Below are 22520 nucleotides of genomic sequence, written 5' to 3' on the forward strand. Positions count from 1 at the left end.
AAGTTAAGGAGATGTGGGTATTTCTAAATTTTAGTAGTGTAAGTTGTAATGTTAAAAATAAATGATGCTTCAAAAATTATATTGGTTTGAAGATTATGGAGAAAATAAGATATGATCAGAGTATGAAGGTCTCCCATTTGATAAAAGAGATAGATCTCATGTTGTACCTTTTATAAAAACCTAAAGTTTTGCCTCTCAAAATATATGGTTGTGATATACAAACTTATTCTAATTGGGACATGTAAGTGTCACAAGTCTTCTTTATGTTAAAGAAAGAAGGGAAAATTTGAGCTTTCTGATCCGTAAAGGTGAAAGATGACTAAACATAGATAGATATTTTTTATTAGAAGTACACAATAAAGGATTTATAAGACTAATAAGAACAAACTTGCACTATGAACTACAAAAATTAGTTTTGAATATTTTAAAAATCAAATTGTAAACCTCATCATCATAAAAGAGTGTTAGAGAAAACTAATGCTAATATTCACCATTCCCATTCCTGCCATGCATCCCAAGTCAATTTGTAGTTCACTAATGCTCAAATCAAATAAAGTTTGATGAGCCGCCACCCTGCACAACTTGCACCATGAATAATTTTTAATTACAGTTTATGATTAATATTAAAGTTCTCAAAAGTGCCCCCACAATGTACAAACTTGTATGAATAATTGTAACTTCTATAGAATCTCAGAAATGGTGGAAAAATATGAATAGTTATTTTCCTGTGTTTATGTTTAAAGTGTGCATGCTCTTACTTTCCATTGTGATCCAAATCAAGATTTCTTGTAATTACGTCGTAGGCATTCCCTATATGAAGTCGATGGCCTGTTTTTGTACGTCAATGATGGATAGTTGGTTTAAAGGGATGAATGACCATGGAATATATCTCTACCATCCATTCTTTCTCCGCACAAAGTGTTTCCTTATATGAGATGCTCAACCTGATTTGGATGATGGACAGTTGAGAATGCTTTATTATAGTGGACAACAATTGAGATCATCTAACCCGTTGAAATTATTACTATTCAGAATAGAATAGAATTATTTTTTTAGGGAGACGTGGATCAACAGTTGTCAAAATAACATGATCAAATGTCTATTCTGAAATAGTGTGAACAGAGCAGTGTAAGCAGTACACCTCCTCCTACCCCTATACCCAACACTCTCTTTCTTCTTGTGCAATGATTTGAGAGTAACCCCTGATCTGCAACAATGGGAGATAGCTAAGGATGAACCAAATTCTCAACATCCATATTTAATTTCTTCCCATGCTAATGAACTGGACCAACCTCTATTTGAACCAAATTTGGCACCCACTAAAAGCACAGCCTTCCCTTCCACTCCCTTGTTGTCTCCCCTACTTGTAGTTGCAGACCAACAACCTTGATCCCCATTATAGCCTAAATAAAGTCTCTAGTATCTTATGCTCAACTATATTTCCCGTATAAGAAAGAAAAGACACCAAAGGAAGAGTGTCTCAAAATTTAGCTTTGGGCGATAATTGCTAGAAGCGAAGGAAGCAAACCAATTTTCAACTCTTCATTGTCATCTTACCCCTTCGTATCCACTGGAGAAGCAAAACCAGAAGGGGTCCTCGCTATGATCTGTAGAAAAGATTCAACCATTTTTCCCTTCCTCCAGGATGAGAATAGACATCTTTACAACACACTCAGAATTAGTGCTAATGGCGGAAGGAGAATCAAGGACTATTGCGACTCTCATCCATATTTTTGTTACAAGGATTCAGATAATCAAAGGAAACATATCTATGCCCTTGCACGATTTTATACATCCCCTACTCGATAGCCATGAATCATGGGGTTTCAGTTGATTCAATCTACTCATAATAATTAGATGAAATTGCCAATGACACTCTACTCACTCCCGACAACTTGCTAGACTAGACAATTCCTAACGGCAACCTTAGGTTTTCTCATAGCCAAGAAAGTGGATCAAATACAATAGGCTTCTGGATCATTGGTTTCATAGAGGGTGTTAAAAAAATATAGTCCAAAAAAAACTCTTTGACGCCTACTCAAAAAAGGTTTTTAGATTGCAGGTTTCAGGTTGAGCATATAATAAAGCTTCAACGCAACATAAACAAGTTGATAACTCTTTCACCTCTATTAGCTGCAAATTTGAGATATTTATGCATAATTTTTTTAGCTTGAAACTTCGTATTAATGGCGGATTCAGAGCGAAGAGGTACAAAACAGATAAAGGAAAAGCTTTGTGGAGAGAACAAAGTAAGTCAAGTGGGGCATCAAGTGAAACAAAGTATAGGAGGGTTTATGTAGTAGATAATGACAATTTTTTTTGGAGAAAACAAAGGAGAAATGCGCGATCAAGAGAAGCAAAACGAGGGAGAGGTTATGCAACAAATAACTTAAAACAATCTTGCACAAATGAAGGGCATCATGAGAAATTGTGAGGCCTCGCCCCGACCCTTCGTAGCATAGTTGATACCTTATTATTTTGATACTCATGACTTGAGATGTTGAGACACTATTAGATGCTTTGAACATATTATATTATTTCATGTTGTGTGATGTTTACTTTCAGATATTTGAGTTCATCATTTAATGTTTTATGAACATGTATGTTGATGAAGTAAGTAAATGCAGGATTAACACTTTGATTATGAAATTGTAATGATTAAGAATATGAGTAGGACGAGAGAAACTCTGATTGATTGAAAGATGTATGTTTTAATTTATGCAATTCCCTGATACGTATATACATATGTGCATGTGATTTTATGGGGCTACTGATGTGTGCAATGAGTGTGCAGGAATATTTTAGTCAAGAAACTTGATGAAGGAACGAAACGGATCCCTATGTGCCATTTGTGGAAACCTTGTTGTTCATAACTTAATTGTATTGTAAGATGTATGAATGTGTCTTTCCGTGATTAGTAAATGTTAATGTTTCGCAACTGTGTTCTTATAGTGTCACTTGACACTCGTGAATTGCATATGCATTCCAGCATGCTAGTTAGGGTTAACTGTGTAACCTTTGGACCTAAGTCAGACTAAGTTAGTGACCTTTTTGCTAATTTGTTTCTTAATCGAGTTTAGTTACCCCTAATCCAGATTAGTGCTTAATCTGCATTTTGGAGTTGTTAGATGGTCCTAAATATTCCTAGCATTCGTTGGGTCCCAAATCAATTCCTAAGGCCTTAAAACATGAAATCTTTATACCCATGGCGTATGGGTATGGGTTGGGGGCATTTTCCACCCCCTAAGCCCCTTTTGTTGACTTTTGAGGTCACTCAAAAAGTCTATTTTTGCCTTAGTGCGAAAATTGAAAGTTGTTACCATGAGTTGAATAACCTCAACTCCACTTAGAGGTTAACCTTAGGTTTGGTTGAGTTAGAAACTTCTAGATTTTTGGGTGAGTAGAGAAAGGTATTGCCCTTTTTGGAGTATTTTTTGTTGTTACCCAATCTCTACTTTTAGAGAGAAGTCTTGGAAGATTGAAGGCAAGGAAGGAAAATCTCTTCTCAAATTGTTCATTTTACAATAACCTCTTTGTGAAGGTAGGAGTTCTTCATCTTCTTTGTTCATGTTGCTCATGTTGTTTCATGCTTGGTTCATGCCTATGTTATTATGTTGTTTTTTGGTATGCTTGTATGTATGTTGGGTATGCTTGGGGAAGGATTGAAACCATGTTTTCTTGAATGCTTTTCTTTCATGTTTTGCTTGAATTTCTAAGTTTTCTTGTATGGGTGTTTTGGCATTACTCACCCTTGGATAGGGTAGAAGTGGCCAATTTGGGGAAAGGTATTCAGTTGGACTCCAACAATGTAGAGTCTCTTCTCAGGACGAGAAGAGGGAGAGAGGGTAGGGTGTTATGGGCCCCTACCTATCAGCACAAACCATGTATGAGTTTTGGCATGTAAGAATGGATGAATGGAAGTTCTTGATTATAGCCCTGATTGGCCACCAGGTTTGGTGTTGTATCTGACATCTCCTATTGAAAAAATCCACCTTTCCTACATTCTGTTGTGAAAACCTAGTATGGATATGAATGTTTGATTTTGTTTCTTCTTATGCTTGTTGTCACCTGGTCAGTTTACGTTCCCTCCATGATCTTAGCGATGTATTGCAGAAAATGAAATGGGTTCCTTGCTAAGGGTCATGAAGGAAATTTAAATTGATTATTTTAATTTCGGTATTGGAATCCTATGAAATTTGTATTTAAAACCTTTGTTGTAATGGCAACGACGCTGGGTTTTCTTCCTAGTTCTTTCCCAACGGAGCCTTTGAATCAGGTTGTCGATAAAAGAGAGATTCAGTAACATTGCTTCTCTTGAGATCTTCATATTTTTCTTTTTAGTTATAGAATGAATATCAAAATGGGGTAAATGATGATGTTCAATTATGCAAAAATTCACTTTTCAAAAATGTTAAGATAAAATTTTTGTTATATTGGGAACTTGATTTGGCTTCGTGCTTATTAGGAGAAAAAGTTGCTCTTGCTTTATTATGATGGCAAATCATTAGATTCTATGATTAGTCTAACTTTTTTTTAAAAAAATTATATCCCCTTGGCAATTTTTAGCATTATCAATTCTAACAATTAAAAAAATATATATTCTTAAAGTAAAAATACTCTCTGGTTTTTGTATGGGAAACAAATTAATTCGCCTTTTGGTAACAGAGAATCTTTAAAGATTCCCCTAAATATTCTTGTTGAATAATATAAATAAATTATCAAATGGATGAATGAATATAAACTAAATAATATCAATCAAAACAATTTTTTTTTTAACATATTAAACTAACTAATATCTATTTTCTACCAAATAAACTTTTGCATTAACTCCTCCTTACCTTGGCGTCAGCTCTTGGAATGGGCTTGAGAAAGTTTAAAAGCAAAGTCAATACTATCATACTTGGGGTGACATCACCCTGTACCCCTCCATAAGTACTCACAGCTTTATCAAATCCTATGATTTGACATGTTTTGTGAATGTATTATGTAAGGAGGTTATCATGATTTAAGTCTTCTCTCATTTTGCTAATCTTGGGCGTCACCTCACCCTGAGTGTGGTCAGCGCTTGGTGGACTCGGGCAGAGTGCCACACCTCCTTGGCAAGCGCTTGGAAAGCGCACAGGCTTGGGAATTAGCGCATGGAGGCTGGGAGGGAGATGTGTAGGGTGTAGGGTTAGTAGTTTTAGGGGTAGGTAGATTAATTGTGTTTGAATTTAGGAATTGATGGGTTCTTTTAGGAATTAATTTAGTTAGTTTATTTTATTAGTATTTAATTTAGTTAAGTTTTGTTGTTAGTTAATATTTATTTTAAGATAGTTTGTATTAATCCAGCTTTAAATTAAGGATTGCTAAATTTTTTAATTAGTTTAAGTTTAATTATGATGATATGTAATAAATGTTAGTAATAATATAGATTAATTTAGTTTTATTTTGATTAGAAATTTATTGTTTGAAATTGTTATTGTAAGTTAGTTGTGTTATTATGATTTAGATTAGTTAAAGTTTTTAATTTAATTTAGTTGTCATCCTAATATTAGTATTATGTTATTTAGTTAAAATTAGGAAATTAGTAGTATTGGATTTTAGTGATGTTAATTTTAATATGTTTAGTGTTGGTATGTTAGTAATAAAGTTTTTAATTATAGTTAAGAGTTTTGTTAAGTAAATAAATTTATATGTTTTCCTTAATATTAGTTAGTAATTATTATAAATTTAAAATGCTTAGTAAATTTAATCGATAGAAAGTTAATTAGTTTAAAAGTTATGGAAGTTATGTAGTTTAGATTTAGCTTATTAATATTAATTAGTTTTGATTAGATTAGTAAATGTAGTTAGTGATATCCTTTTTGCAAATCGATACATGTTATACTCTTAATTAATGTTTAGTAAAATTTTTGGTTAAATGTAATAACGCACCAAATATTGATACCAATTTAATAACGAGAGTATAAATTTAACGATTTAATTCCTCCTCAAGACTATAAACTTAAGATGTTATGTAGAGAACCTATACTTTAACTATGAACACAAACATATCAAACTTAGAGTATTTTTAATTATTAACCTTTAAAACAAAATTGGTGTGTGTTTTTGCCCTCGTATTTTGGGCATGACAAAAATAAAATGCAGGGGGCATTACGCAACAAATAATTGACAATATTCTAGCTCAGAAGAGAGATGGGGAAGTGGTGCATCAAGACAAAAAAGACCAGAGATGTTTGATAGATCAGATGAAGGAGAAACTTCCCGGCAACGAACAAGCCGATTAGAATCAGGCTTTTTCATACTACTTTTGTTCTAGAAGGAATTTTCAGTAGAAGCTTGATTGTTCAGTTCCTTCTGAATGGGTGCTTTATTTGCACTTATGCAATAATAATAGTTAATGATAAGGGAATGTTTGTGTAAGATAGTAAAGATCAGCATTTAAATCAGAGTAGCACATTCATTTGCAAATGTGGTTGGGCATGTTATTTTACCAATCCCACTTTCTTCAATTAAAAACAGGGTTCCTTCTTACGATTGCAGAGATTCAATGGGTGCTGCCAAAATGTTATTGATCATTTCTTCGGGTCACTTGGAATGCCAACTAAAATATTGTGTTTAATACAAGTAGACTATTTGTAGATAGAAATAGTTGGCACGATTTAAAAATTGATGTCATTTAACTATAATTTTGATGAGTACTACATTCTAAATAGTTCAAATATCTTCTTACAATTAAAGAGATACAATATGTGCTGAAATTGGATAAAATATTGATGATCATGGTTTGGCTTGGTTGTAAACTAAAAATCTGAATAGTATATGATTAGAGAAATTGAATCTTATATGATTGTAAAAAATATTTATTTCTTGTCAGTAATTTATCATCTGATAAGTAGGAGATATTTCCATAGCAAGTCAAATTGTGATATTGTTATCAAGATTTAACTGTGTAGTTTTTGAGTCAAGCTCATTGGAAATACAATGCAAAATCAAATAATTTGAGGGGAAGGTTTGATTGTAGATTACATTTAATTATTATATTTGAATTACCTTCTTTATAGCTTACATAAAAAAGTCTTATTTTAATACTTCACCGGAAAGGAGAGTTGCACATGATTTAATATGTGATTATTCCTACTAATATTTTCCGTATATTATGGTGTAGCAATCATATATAAAAGTAGCATGTGTTTGGTAGGTCAGAATATGAATGGATATATAAGGGAGGGATATAGAGAGAAGAAAAAAGTGATAAAGCTAGAGGTAAGGGTTACATCTAGATGTGGTAGAGAGAGAAAGATGAAGATAGAGATAAGAAACGATATATAAACAAGTGCAGAGGGAGGGTTATAGGGACATAGAAAGATGGATAGATTGTGTGTGTGTGTGTGTGTGTGTGTGTGTGTGTGTGTGTGTGTGAGAGAGAGAGAGAGAGAGAGAGAGAGAGAGAGAGAGAGGTGCAGAGGGAAGAGAAAGAGAGAGTAAGCAGATAGAGAGAGGTGTGAAGATGGAGATTGAGAAGCAGACTGATATGAAGAAGAGAAAAATTGAGAGAGAGGGAGAGAGAATGTAGATGGAAGATATAAACATATAAAAAAGAGAGAATGTGGTAATGTAGAGAAAGGTAGAAATGGGGGAGATATATAGGTATAGACAGATAATGAGAATGAGATAGAGATAGAGATAGAGGGGGAGATGGAGAATGAAATATAAAGATATAGTGTCTAAATATGGAGGGAAGAGAAGAAGATGTAGATAGAGATGAATATAGAGAGATAGAGGTAGATTAGGAGGTAAAGATAGAAAGAGATTTAGGGAGATATAGAGGGTGACATAGAGAGGAGCAGATAAAGAGAGAGAGATATAGATGGTAAGATATATAGATAAAAACATAATGAAATACCAAAAGGATGAGAGGAATATACATGTAGAAGAATAATACTTAAATGATCTTTCAGACCTCTATGGTGTACCTATTGCACACTAAGGTACGATTGCTAGTTATTATGAAATTATAGATCTATTTACCTTACCTTACCTTGCCCACAATAGAAGATGTTGAAATAATGCTTGCGGTGGTTTGCAGGGGAAAAAAAGGACAAAAACTAAAAATTACCATTGAACCCGACGTGAATCGAACACGGAACCTTCTGATCTGGAGTCAGACGCGCTACCATTGCGCCACGGATCCTTTCGAATTTTTAATCCTAACGTTTCCCTTCTAATAATGTGTGGATGTGTAAGTCACCTTTTAACTGCATGAAATTGTGTGGAAAATTGGGTTACTCAATGTACATAATAATACAAAAACAGGAACATAAAAAGTGCAAACATTTATAAAAACAACCGCTTTCCGTTGCCGGGATTTGAACCCGGGTCGTCTGGGTGAAAGCCAGATATCCTAACCGGACTAGACGACAACGGAGATGAGATTCTTACTAATGCTTCTAATCTTCATAGCAGTTTCGGCTTTTTCTTCTTATCCATCCATTTCCTATGTAGTTGGGCCTTCTCAGTTGTTTACGAGTTTGTACGTCTGCCTACAAAGCACAAACATTTCTGTAAGTTCAGTTCCTCACTGTTTCATTTAAAGAGAAATTGCAACTTTAACTTTGCAGCTTCTCATTTCATTTTTCATTTTGTCAAATAACAGTGCTGCACCATGTAGACTCCCACATATACACTTGATTCACAACAGATCTCAACTATTTGTTGTTTAATTCTCCTACCTTCATCTCTACCTCAAAGAACATCTTATCAAAATGTAAAGCTCCCTGGCTGAAAACACCTATGAATATCCTATAAGGTTGAGATATTTTAATTCAACAAATCAGTGTTTTCTTAAATATTTTAATTGATAAGTAGGAGATATTTTCTATCTCAATTCAAATTATGATATTGTTATCATGATTTAATTTCGTAGTTTTTTTTTTTTTTTTTTGACTCAAAGCCTACACCAATAAAATCATAATAGGGATAGAGTCCTCAAAATTTTATATTGTATTGTGGCTTTAAAATTGAAGGAGAGTATAATTGATAAAATTATTTTCAAAGAAATAAAATATTTAATCTTTAATTTTTATTTTTGGCGGTGGAATAAAATGTAAAATTTCCCCCCATCCTATTTTCACCCACTTCAATTTACATGCCTAAAAAAGAGGGGATCCTATTTTGCCCCCAAAAATCTCCACGCTACCTCATGCATATGAGCTATGCAAAATCATTCAACTCCTTATCTATAGGGCCACACTTAAATATCATGCACTAAGGAAGAAATTAAACTTCAAAAAATAAGTAAGTTTGACTGTTTAATGCTTTAAATATAAAAATAAGACACGACTCTTGTACACCATTACTCACAAGTGCCACATAGTGGCATGTACTTGCCTTCATAGTTTAGAAATTAATTATAATATAATTTTAAATCTAAAAATAATTATGTTATATTCTAAAGATATTCTATTATTTAGTTATTTAATATTAAATTTAGTATAATAAAAGAGTGAAATATGTGTATGAAAAAATTTAAAATCATTTGTTTGAATTTTTACTCTTCAATATGTTAAATTATATTATAATTATCTCTTATTATTATACTACTATAGTTAATAAAGTTATTTGTTTCTTTTATGACAAGATTTCAAATATTAGAAATAATTAGTATATTGGTTAATGAATAAGTAAATTTATAAATTTATTCATTTAATTGTACTTATGTGCTATACTTGATAATAAAGAAATAGATTGAATTTTATGAAGTGTTCATAAAATAATTTGAATTATACAAATTAATTAGTAATTGATATAAGTGAGTCAAATATATTTATTTTTCTTGTGTTTATTAATAATTGTAATAATAATAATATTTCATATGTCTTCGTCTAGAATTGATTTTTTATTTCAGATGATTTTAGAAAATTAATTTCTTTTAATCTATCTGTTAAAGAAAAAATATATTTTTAAATTATAATTACTAAATTTAATATTTTACCATGTTTAAATATTTTGATTGAACATTTGAAATCATTATTTAAATTATTATTACTAGAATATAGGATTCAAGCTACGATTTACAACTTAAGAATTACAATGCAATCAAAAGATTATTGTATTAAACTTGTATTTTAAAAGTACATATTAAAGTCAATAATGAGTAGAAATAAATTAATTCAGTAATTGATATAAGCGAGTCAAATATATTTATTTTTCTTGCGTTTATTAATAATAATAATAATATTTCATATGTCTTGTCTAGAATTGATTTTTTATTTCATATGATTTTAGAAAATTAATTTCTTTTAATCTATCTGTTAAAGTAAAAATATAAGTAAAAATATATTTTTTAATTATAATTACTAATTTAATATTTTACCATGTTTAAATATTTTGATTGAACATTTGAAATCATTATTTAAACTATTATTACTAGAATGATGATAGGATTCCAACTACAATTTACAACTCAAGAATTACAATGCAATCAAAAGATTATTGATATGATTTTAAAAGTATATATTAAAGTCAATAATGAGATGAAATTTCTACTAAGAAGAAATATGATGCCATCATTTTAGTCACCCACCCATCAATTATTCACATGATTTTGTTATGAAAATTTAAATTTAGTTTATTAATTAATGATAATAAAAAAGATATTAGATCATTTTAAAATTTAATTATTAAAATAGTTTATTAATTAATGATAATAAAAAAGATATTAGATCGTTTTAAAATTTAATTATTAAAATATTTATTAATTATGTTAAAATTAATAAGATTAAAAAATTGCGATTGTATATGATTTAATTCTATATGAAACAATTCAAAATTTTAGTTATTAATTTGTGTCTCAAATTTTACATTACAATTTTTTTATGTTATTCTCTCACACTACCCTCTACAATATTTATGCCTTGTTCAAATAATTTGAAATGCATATATATATATATATATATATATATATATATATATATATATATATATATATATATATATATATGAAATTATATATTTTTCAATAAACAAATACAAAGTTATTTATTGTACACTAATAGTTACATATTCATAATATTATTATGTTTGAATGAAAAATTAGAAAACAACAAAAGCATATCATATTATTATGTTTGACCTCTGTGTTCCCCATTTAAACTGATGTGTAGTTGATAAGTAGGAGATGATTTCCACAGCTAGTCAAATTGTGATGTGAATATCAGGATTTAACTGTGTGATTTTTGAGTCAAACTCGATGACCCATGTTTCATGAGTAGTGATTCAACATGAATCCATCTCTCATGAAAATAAATGGAACACTTAGCACTCATTGGATCTAGGTGATGCTCAATAAGGGTGAAGCACCGGGACTTCCCGGGAGGTCACCCATCCCAATACTACTCCAGCGTGAGCGTGCTTAACTACAGAGTTTCCTCCACAGTTAAACCCAAAGCTTGCAACCCCATTTGCAAAACCTTCACCAAGTGTTGTGCCTTATGAACCATTTATTAGAAAGCCCCTTAAGCTCATCAATTGATAAGTAGGAGATTATTTCCACAGCTAGTCAAATTGTGATGTGAATATCAGGATTTAACTGTGTGATTTTTGAGTCAAACTCGATGACCCATGTTTCATGAGTAGTGATTCAACATGAATCCATCTCTCATGAGAATAAATGGAACACTTAGCACTCATTGGATCTAGGTGATGCTCACAAGGGTGAAGCACCGGGACTTCCCGGGAGGTCACCCATCCCAGTACTACTCCAGCCTGAGCGCGCTTATAGGGGAAAAACCACTCCAGTTCAATTGCTTTCACCATGGAGGAAAACAACGAAAAACCAAAAAAAATTCCGTTGCCGGGATTCGAACCCGGGTCTCTCGGGTGAGAGCCGAGTATCCTAACCAGCTAGACTGCAATGGAATATATTTTTTGTATAAGTTTTTATTTTGTAACCTTTATCCCTGTATTAAGACGATAATATGAAGGCTCCGCAATAGAATTCCAGTAGATTCTTCTTCTAATACTTGGTCTTCCACTTTCAATTATAGTTACTTCCTAACTTGTATTTGTGGGAGAAAAGATCCAACAAAAAGCAAATTAAATTTATTGTTCTTTCAAGTGGTGAATGCCTATGCAAACATAATATTCAGCATTTTCTTGAATGCAAAATTGCAATCGATTCTTCAGATGCCAAGTAAAGCACTTCACACACTAATGTCGAATTCTAATGTTATCAAATTCCATGCATAATGCCGCCAGTGACTTACTAGTCGACAGAGTTCTAATAATTTTAATTTATTTATAAATGAAAAAATAGAAAATTATTGACCGATAATTATAAATTTAATTATTAAATTGTAGTCGACAGAATTCTAGTATTTTAATTTATTTATAAATGGAAAAATACAAAATCATTGACTGATAATTATAAATTTAATTATTACATCTTAGAATTGTGTTTAAAACATAAGCACTGCATTCATGGCATTTTAACTTCCATTTCATTACAATCATTTGAAATTGGAAGACCAAGTATATTGAAAATGAAGGGATTGGAAGGAAAAGCCGGAACTGCTATGAAGATTGGTAGCATTATTAGATTGTGATGTTGCTATTCTAATTCTTCTGTGAAGCTTCATATTGAGGTTATAAAACTTTTTGCTTACCTAAATCCTACATCCGTTGTCGTCTAGTCCGGTTAGGATATCTGGCTTTCACCCAGACGACCCGGGTTCAAATCCCGGCAACGGAAATCGCTTGGTCCTAATATTGAATTAATTTTTATAAATGTTTGGGCATTTTATGTTCTTTTTTTAAATTATTGAATAATGCAAAAAGAATTAGGGCATTTTATGTTCTTTCGTTTGTTAGTGTTTTCAATCCGAGAAACGAGATCAAACTATCCCCTCCCACACAATTTTTTCTAGTCAACATGAACAAAATATGACATTAATAGCATTTGAATAGCAAGGATCCGTGGCGCAATGGTAGCGCGTCTGACTCCAGATCAGAAGGTTGCGTGTTCGATTCACGTCGGGTTCAATATCCGGGCTTCTTTGTTTCCTGCAAACATAATATATTCTTTTCTGTGATGAAAAAAGGGCAAGCACACTCTATAATTATGTATGGTCATGAAACTATCTTTGATTTGAGTGGTAGGGAACTGTAAATTGACGTGGGAAGCATGGCAGGAATGGTGAGTATCAGCAGCTCGAAGACCGTTTTTATGATGTTGAGACTCAGAATTTGATCTTTAAAACAATCGAAACTGATTCTTACAGATCACATTTGCACCTTTTTATCTTGCATATAACGTTTTATAGATTGTCCAATGCACCTTATATTCCAACATTACTTTAATTAGTGGTTTTTCAACCTACAAATTCTGATAGGGTGATGATAACAATAGTTATCTCCATGATAGCCTTTTGTATGACAATGAGAACACTACATTCTTTTATGATATGGAAACCTTCATATTTTGATCGTGCTTCATTTTGTGCATAATCTTCAAATCAATATTATTTTTGAAATGTCATTTATACACATCTCCTTACTGTAACTTTAAAATCATTACCTTAACGAAAATTAGATATACCATCCAAACTAATAGATTAAAAAATAAATCAAACATTTATACAACATAAAACATCACAAACTATTGTTTTTACTTTGATAAGCTCTTTTTTTTTTCCAACAATCTCCTTGTTACAACCTCCTTAATTTAGTCATGAACGTAAAATGCGAGCATCTAGATGTTACAATCTCCTTAGTTTAGACATATATGTAAAATGTGATAGTCTAGATGTTGCAGGTTTATTATTTGATGAAATGATCACAAGAGATGTGGTTTCATGGAATGAAGTGATTGTAGAGTAGGGAGTGCATGGTCATACAAAAGATGGCAAGTTACAATTTTTCTCTTTGAAGGAAAGCTAATTATGTTACATTTCAGTCAACCAACATTCTTCAACTTTACGTTTCCACAACTCAGTTTGTGCCATTAAACTTTTCAATGTCTATTCTTTCTCATATAATCGCCATCCCAATTTCTAGATGAGCACTTTAGAAAACCCCAGTTGAACCAAATTGACACAAACAAACAACCCTACCCAAAAAGGATAAAAAATTTTGGTTTGGCTCTAATACCACTTGTAAGGAAAGCTAGAATATGAAAATGCCTTCCTAATGCCAAATTTGTGAAAGCAATAACAAGTTTGACTCTACTTCAGAATATTGAGATAAGCAGAATAAACAAGAGCATAGAAAATACCATGCATACAAGACAAACACAAGAAACCAAATTTATGTAGAAAACCCTTTCGGTAAAAAGCCCACCACTAAAAATCACGAGTGTCTTCTTTGCCTTACAGTAAACAAAGCTACATACAATACACAACAAATTTTTCACTGGCTCACTGGCTCAAATTGTGTTACAATCAACTTGACATTTAAGCATTACCACCAGCACATTCCTAAAAAATCCCACATAAATTTGTACACTCTACAATTTGTTATGGAATTTGATATTTCAACTAAGACTCAATGAACTTCGTCTTTCATCACACTAGAACTAGCACCCATTGTACCAAAACTAACATCATACGAGACCACCATACTGTAACTACCACCATGCTGACAACGTGCTAGAACTCCTATTTTATTGGAGTGTACTTGAATTGGCACCCATATTAGAAATTGCCATCATATCAGACGATCATACTGAATCTCATTGTACACAAGATTGAGTTTTACCATACATGAGTTGGCTTGTCTAAGAAGCTAACATGTTGGTATAGTGCCTCACCATACAATGGTCACCCATTTGTCCCTCATCGTGTGGACCACGTACAAGTCACACCTTACAAATGTAACATAATTAAGTTTCATTCCTGAATATTTCTTTTAAATAGAAGCTACAACTTGGGCATCTTTTCGTTAATAAGTATTTGTCCACCAAGATAAATGAGAGGGGTGGGGGGTGAATCAATTATGTAATTAAAATGACACCTAATAGCCTTATTAATTCCAAAACATGTAAACAATAGATGCAACAACCACAAAAAAACCACCATACACGATTTAACACCAGATCTGTTAAGTAGGGAAACCCTTGATCAGAGGGAAAACCTAGGTGGGGATGGTACCCACAATATGATGTACTAATATATAAGTTTCTTGTAAGAGGATGGACCCTATTAGGAGTCAATGAAATATTTAGTACATATTAGTGCCTATTATGAGACATTTAATCCCTATGAGGAGTTAATTAGGAAGCCCACTAAACCCATTATCTAAATAGCCTTTGCACTATCCTCATTGAATAATACAATTGTACCTCAATGCTTTCCAACAATAACTTCTTTGCCAAATACAGTTCTTTGTTAGCTCACCATGCCTCATTGCACCAAACACTTCTCTACTCAAAAGATATTTGTTATCAGGTTCTCTAGATCTCACATACAAGTTCAAATACTCACATTACACAATATCTGCACTAGATGATTACAACCAAGGAATCATCCTTTCTTTCTACCAAGTCCTAAAAAAAATTACCAAGTCGCCCTTAAGGTTTTCTAATTTATAATAATAATATAGGAACAACTTATGATATTACAAATTTACATGTTACATTACAATATTACATAATTTCACAATTATATGAGCAAATTGTTGGCTCACAGTCTTCATAATTCTTCACTCGATGCTCATCAAGATGTGTGCATCTGTCCAGAACATCTTTATCATGTCTTTTAGCTCTTCCCAAATCTGCATAACCAAATTTTATCTTTGTTAGGAGATATAATCAAAACATCAGTAACTGCTTCATAATAACTTTGTCTGAATGTCGCCTTCACTAAATTCATCATGTCTTTGTGCAGTCTTCATATTTTCATCGCAAAGCCAAAATCTATTTGATGCTTTTTCAGTCTTCATAGAATAACCAATATGTTGACATCAATGACAAACTTTGCATTGGATGTAACACACAACCTCTAAATCATGTATGCAACAAAGCTAGGATACTCCCCCATTGTAATGCCCCACACCCGAGACAAATTAACCTACTATGTTACAATGTATTACTAAACATTTTTAAAAAAAGTTTATACCCATAAGATAACAATGCATAAGCAATATACACATACACATCAAGTATAAATAAGCAATTACAAATACAATTTCTATTTCCTCAAGGGTCCATTCATGTTGAGTCACCTTAAGAAAGTTTTATTAATTAATTTTAATCTTAAGTGCAATGTCCATATCCATGATGAAAACATAAACATAATCTTATAAGAAGATACATAAGTACAACTGATACAATGGAGCACATCGAAATAACCACATCAATTGCACATGTTGCAGGGTATGTAATAACAAATATAAATACATCAAAATACAATGCATCATCTTGTAGGATCTCAACATACAAAATACATGAATATATAGATACAACATCTTAATAGAAAGTCTCCAAGATAAGAATAAGAATGATAATGGTACAACTGCATCAATGAACATCCAACATCAGTACTAATCTAAGGGGGACCCAAATGGTAAGAAGTCACTACCTCCTAATCGCGTGGTCACCTAGTCAGGCTCCAACTCCCACCATGTAGGGGAGATAATGTACGATCCACACATAGATAATCAAACCACAAAATCAACAACACAAATCCTAAGCAAGAATCCTAAAATCTTTCTACAAGCGGTACTAGTCATACAAAAAGATGATCCTAGAGGCAACCCAAAATAAAAGCATAAATATAGATATATAGGAAACCTAAGATGCACATGGGGAAGTGTCATCACATGAGTCAACTCTAAGGTTACCATGGCGACCTCTTTGGACTTTGACCCCCAGTGACTCTATGCATCACTAGAAATCCTTTCGTATAGACAAGGTGTAATGCCTTGCCTAGAGATCCTTGGAACAAGGATAGATAAAAGTCAAACAATTTATTTTTTACAAGCATGTATAAAAGCACAAGACAACCATAATACATGGATCAAGAAGATTGCAAAGGAAGACTAACCTACAACCAAACACCAAAGTTCTCCCAACATCACCACTAACCAAAACAAGAAAACAATAGAGACCAACCATGGTCTCACACACGTCAAGGATGTGAAGAAACACAACTCAACTACTGAACACCAAGCTGAAGGTAAAAAAGTTACTCTTGAAAATAGGCTAAGTCTGAATCTTGAAGCCTTGAAATTTCCTAGAATCTTTATCTTATCTTGTAGAGGTCTAGAACCTATCTCAAAAGACTTGTCGCATATATTAAAATATATCTTAAGTATAAAGAATTAAATATATGTCAACTTATTCTAAAATGATATATTTAAAACCCCATAAGAAAATTGCTTTGAACTAAGAAGGTATAAAACCTAACAGGGTGTCCAAAACCAACTTCCAAACTTTTCTCAGACAAGCCTAGATAGCCCATGTTTTTTGCATGAGGATGTGCACCATGTGGCATGAGAAAGTGCTTAGCCAAATAGCCAAAGCACCCAACACAGGTGTTGGGTTTCACATGAGAAAGTGCCAAGCCACGTGAAGAAACCCAACACACCACACAAGATCTTGCATCCTCGCGCGAGGATGCACAATTTTGCACAAAATCCCAAAACAACATGCCAAAACAAAAAAGGGTAAAAAGCTAAGGGATGAATTTCCTCCACACCTAGGAGTACCAGATCCATGATTCAAGATGTAAACACTTAAACTCACTACAAAAGGGCAGAAACCATATTTGACCATCTAAGAAGCAAAAAGGGGAAAAGTACAGAAGATAACATCCCAATGTACTAAAACAACATCACAATGAACAGAAATAACATCGCAATGTACAACATAACCAAACTAAGTATGTGGTTCCTCCCAACCATAATAGCATCATGACCATTGTGGGCCCTAGTCATCCCCTGCACATAACATCCCAAGCTATTGAACATATCATCGGTACTATCATAAGGAAATCACTACTAAAACATGCTACAACATAAGCATACGGAAATATAACATGCTCAATGCAAGCATAAGATAATCCTAAAATACAGATAACATCATCTATCATACGTTAATCATTGTAATAAGGAAATGTGTCAATAACTAGTATCATCTAAACATGATATAAAAGCATATAAATGAAAGCAATATTCATAAGAAAGAATACTCCAGAACCTGAAGTACCAAGTGAAAACATCCGGCAACAGTCAAGCTAGGAAAAGAAACCATCTTTGTACACTGGTCCCTAGCAATGGTATAGGTACCTATGCCTCCCAGCCACATGGCACGTGTAGGTCCATACCCGCCGTGCTGATGGAGATAAAGATCCAACCACAAACACACACAAAACAAACATCTATGGCTAACACACACACCAAACAATATGATGACTGAAACCAAGACAAAGACAATGCATAAACTATAGGTCTTGCTTAGACACTCAGTGGGATACTAAGTAGGGGTTGACATCATGGAGAGTCGCTTGGCATTGACAAGCCCAAGCTGGTATTGACAACTCTCCACTTCCCAATGAAAGGAGCACATCCCAAATCATTTTATTATCTTTAAGTTTTATTACCACCCAATGTTTTAGTTTAGTTATCACTTGTTTACAAATATTCTACATGCCAACCCTTGAGAAATAGGCACCGAGATGCGGAGATAGAAGCCCCCTCCATATGCTACCCTACCCTACCCATGCTCATCCAACGATGAGTGCCCATAGGCATGCATATTCCCAACCCAACCCCAATGATCATAACTTCCACAACTAACACGAAATATCAGGACTCGAAAGTCACTCGATAAATTATATGTGCACATACTTGTGTGTGGCACACCACCATCACGAAGATCATAACACAAGGACTAGATGAGAATGCAATGGAGAAAATCACTCAATCGAAAACAAAATTGGGAGGGCAGATGCAATACGCATCCCAATACAACATAAAAGTGTAAGAATGGTTTGACTAACATCCAAATGGATGATCCAAGTCCACGACCAACATTGTGCCAAGAAAACTTGGGAAAATAGGGCGGCATGCAAACAAGGTAAAAATCCCAAAAACTGAAAAAATTTGAAATTAAAACCCATTTGGCCTATGGGTACAAAACCCCCAAAAATCCAATAATATTTGGGTTCAGACATCATATGTTAAAATGACCAGCATAACGGTGCAAAACTCCAAACCCCATCCCAAAAAATGGGAAAATGTTCATACCTGACCAACTAGGCAGAACTAGCAAACAGAAATGAAGGGGAACACTAGTTCTCAGCCTCTTAACAAATGGCTACCAAAAACAGAACCTAAAAAAGAACTAAAACAATAAAACAGGAAAGCCCTACTTGATAGCAAAAGGGGCAGAAACTAAAACCCGCATAGTAAAATAAAACGCCCGTCAAAGATGTCAAAAATCATGACAAAGCAAGGTCTACCCAAGCCAGATCCAACAAGACTGATCTTGCAAAGATCCCACGCTCACAGCTCCTAGAACAAATAGAAATCCAATCCTTCAAGAAGAGGATTTCATAAAAGCTCTCAAATTTCTATTTTCAAAAAGTGAGAAGTGGATAATAAAATCTCTTTTTCAAAACTTATTCACTTTTCAAGTGAATAGTTGATTAAGGAAAATAGCCAGTTAGACTAGCTAGACTCCAAATCAACCCAAATGAAAATAGGTTATTCCTCATAATGATAATTTACCTAAGGCAAAGCTATTAGAAATTAAATTCGAGAAGATTTAAAGCCCAAAAACCCAAAACCACAGAAATTACTAAATATTTTTCATGACAATGCGAACATCTAAATGCATAGACACATTCACTGGTCTAATCACATAATGCAGATGAGTTTGGATTTACTAATCACTAAAAGGTTTTAATTTAAACAATTAAAATAAGGATACGTCGACCATATAGGGATGACATTGGTAAAATATGAATAGTTGAATCACTAACTCCATGTGCCATTGCCAAGGATATATATCCTGCACACTAAAACACACGATCAAGTGCAATTGCATAATAATATCATTGTCAAAGCAATAATTCATTAAATACCTAATTAATCCATTTACATCACTCACGTTCACATAAACCATAAAGATACAAGAATGAAGTAAATCACCATAGCATAAAATCCATCACATAAATAATTAGAAAATATGTCCAAATACTAGATAATCAGATATCATCATAGACTTACTGTCATCTCAAAATGGCATCAACATGCAAATATGATAAATTGAACAATATAGTAGTATAGCATCTATGATACTAAATCAAAGTATAACATTCGACCCTCAGGTCATCTCAAAGTTCAAAAATAAGAGTATCAAGTATCTCTTAAATCAAAATAGGCAAGGTATAGACTGCAAACACGAGAGGCACTACATCCTCCCCCACTAGCATAGGCTTACTCCTGAAATCTAGGCAAAAGATAGGGGTACAATCCCCTCAGTCATATAGCATCCTCCCAAGTTGTTGAGGACTCATCGCTTGGGTCCATTGGACCCTTACCTGCTCAATGTCTGGACCTTGTAAGGTTAGCCTCTAGTGCTATAGGATATGAATTGGCTCCAAAGTAAGTTTCCTGTTCGTTAGCTACAAAGTATCCCAATCGAGAACATGGATCACATATGGAATATACTGCCTCAACACAGAAACATGAAAAAAATCATGGATGCGCAATAAGCTAGGTGACAAGGCTAGTTGATAAGAAAAAGGACCAATCCTCTCAAGGATCTCAAAAGGTCTGACAAAATGTGGCACCAACTTAGAGCCTTTCCCATAATGGATGGGGCTCTTCCTTGGCCGCACTCTCAAAAACACCTTGTCACCAACAGAATAGTGATAATCCAACCTATGGGCATTTGCATACTTCTTTTGCCTATCCTGAGCAATAACCAAATGCTCCCTAATGCGAACAACCTGCTGCTTCATGTCTTGAAGCATCTCTGGACCCAAAAGAACTCGGTCCTCTAAACAGTCCCAACTCAAAGGGGTACAGCATGGTCTACTATACAAGGCTTGAAAAGATGACATGCTAAGAGAACTATGATACTCATTTTTGTATGCAAACTCAACAAGGTACAAATAGTCCTCCCACTTCACCTACCTATCCATAACATACATGCGAAGCATATCCTCTAGAACCTAATTCACTCTCTCAGTCTCACCATCGGTCTCTGGGTGATAAGTTGAACTAAAATTGAGTTGCGCACTCAAAGCTTGCTGGAGAGATGGCCATAGTGTAGAAGTAAACACTAGATCTCTATCCAAAATAATACAATGAGGAATCCCATGCAAATGAACAATATCCTCCAAGAAAACATGCACTACAGAAGAAGTTGTGTAGGATGCTCTCATGGGTGAAAAATGTGCTACCTTGGACAACTTGTCCACTGTCACCATGATACAATCATGTCTCCATGATGACATAGGTAATCCTATGATATAATCAATGGATATCATATCCCACTTCCACTCTAGAATGGTATGTGGCTGCAAAAGAGCCCCCAGATGTTGATGCTCTTCCTTCACTCTCTAGCACTCAAGATATCTAACAACAAAATGAGCAACATTGTGCCTCATCCCTGCCCAAAAGTACAACTATTTGAGATCAGCATGCATCTTCTTAACACTAGGATGTGTGGAATATGGTTCATGATGCACTTCTAACAAAACTAAGGTACGAAGATCACCCAACACAGATACATAGATACGCCTCGACTGTCGTAGTAGTCCATTGGACTCAAGCATATAACCTAAAAATCTCCCCTCAAGGGTACGTCTAGACTCGATCTCTATCCTCACATCCTGACACCAAATATCACTAGGCAAGGCCTCTAAGATACGGCCTCCCAAATCCACTCCCAATGACATCACTGATACCTCATGTTGCCTTATGCTCAAAGCATCTGTGATAACATTTTTCTTCCCTTCGATGTAATGAACATCAAAGTTATACTCGCATAGAAACTCCATCCAATGACTTGTCATGCATTCAGGTTTGGCTGAGTAAATATATACTGTAAGCTCCTATGATTGCTATGCAACTCAAACTTGTGCCCCAAAAGAAAATGCCTCCAACGGACAAGGGCATGCACTACGACCGTGAGTTCCAAATCATGAGTGGGGTAGCTAAGCTCATGGTCCTTGAGTTTTCTAGATTCATAAGCAATTACATGACCATCATGCATCAACACTACACCTACACCTTCTAACGAAGCATCTGTGCACACCATGAAATCACCTATAGGATTAGGCACTGCAAGGATTGGTGCACTAGTCAAACACTCCTTAAGAGCATTAAATGTTGCCTTGCACTAGTTTGACCAAACATTCTTCTTCCCTTTCTTCTGAAGAGAAGTGATGGGATGAGCTACTCATGAGAAATCCTTCATGAAGCGACAATAGTAACCCACCAATCCCATGAAACTACAAACTTCCGAGACATTATTGGGTATTGACCAATCCATGATAGTGTGAATCTTCTCTGGATCCACTACAATTCCA

General features: G+C 33.8%; 1 protein-coding gene and 5 non-coding genes across 6 annotated transcripts; 3 read left to right on the top strand and 3 right to left on the bottom strand.

Moving 5' to 3' along the window:
• Nucleotides 1–2306: 2306 nt before the first annotated feature.
• On the top strand, nucleotides 2307–6269 carry LOC149570295 (uncharacterized). Its single transcript, XM_089817133.1, has 2 exons — nucleotides 2307–2382; nucleotides 6130–6269. The coding sequence occupies exons 1-2, from the start codon at nucleotides 2307–2309 to the stop codon at nucleotides 6267–6269; spliced, it is 216 nt and encodes a 71-aa protein (XP_089673259.1).
• Nucleotides 6270–8104: 1835 nt separating this feature from the next.
• Nucleotides 8105–8176, bottom strand: TRNAW-CCA (transfer RNA tryptophan (anticodon CCA)). Its single transcript has one exon. It is a non-coding gene; the product is annotated as a tRNA-Trp (tRNA).
• A 160-nt stretch (nucleotides 8177–8336) lies between these two features.
• TRNAE-UUC (transfer RNA glutamic acid (anticodon UUC)) lies at nucleotides 8337–8410 on the bottom strand. Its single transcript has one exon. It is a non-coding gene; the product is annotated as a tRNA-Glu (tRNA).
• Nucleotides 8411–11828: 3418 nt separating this feature from the next.
• Nucleotides 11829–11901, bottom strand: TRNAE-CUC (transfer RNA glutamic acid (anticodon CUC)). Its single transcript has one exon. It is a non-coding gene; the product is annotated as a tRNA-Glu (tRNA).
• Nucleotides 11902–12659: 758 nt separating this feature from the next.
• TRNAE-UUC (transfer RNA glutamic acid (anticodon UUC)) lies at nucleotides 12660–12733 on the top strand. The gene has a single exon. It is a non-coding gene; the product is annotated as a tRNA-Glu (tRNA).
• A 218-nt stretch (nucleotides 12734–12951) lies between these two features.
• On the top strand, nucleotides 12952–13023 carry TRNAW-CCA (transfer RNA tryptophan (anticodon CCA)). Its single transcript has one exon. It is a non-coding gene; the product is annotated as a tRNA-Trp (tRNA).
• Nucleotides 13024–22520: the final 9497 nt, after the last annotated feature.

Source organism: Cupressus sempervirens, chromosome 3, assembly GCF_028749045.1.
Source record: "Cupressus sempervirens isolate cs-2001-9-10 chromosome 3, ASM2874904v1, whole genome shotgun sequence".
NCBI classification, from domain to species: Eukaryota; Viridiplantae; Streptophyta; class Pinopsida; order Cupressales; family Cupressaceae; genus Cupressus; species Cupressus sempervirens.

Coding starts and splice junctions, on each gene's coding strand:
- LOC149570295 (XM_089817133.1), top strand. CDS start 2,307: ATGACAATTTTTTTTGGAGAAAACAAAGGAGAAATGCGCGATCAAGAG. Junction 2,383..6,129: donor CGAGGGAGAGGTTATGCAAC/AAATAACTTAAA, acceptor AATAAAATGCAG/GGGGCATTACGCAACAAATA.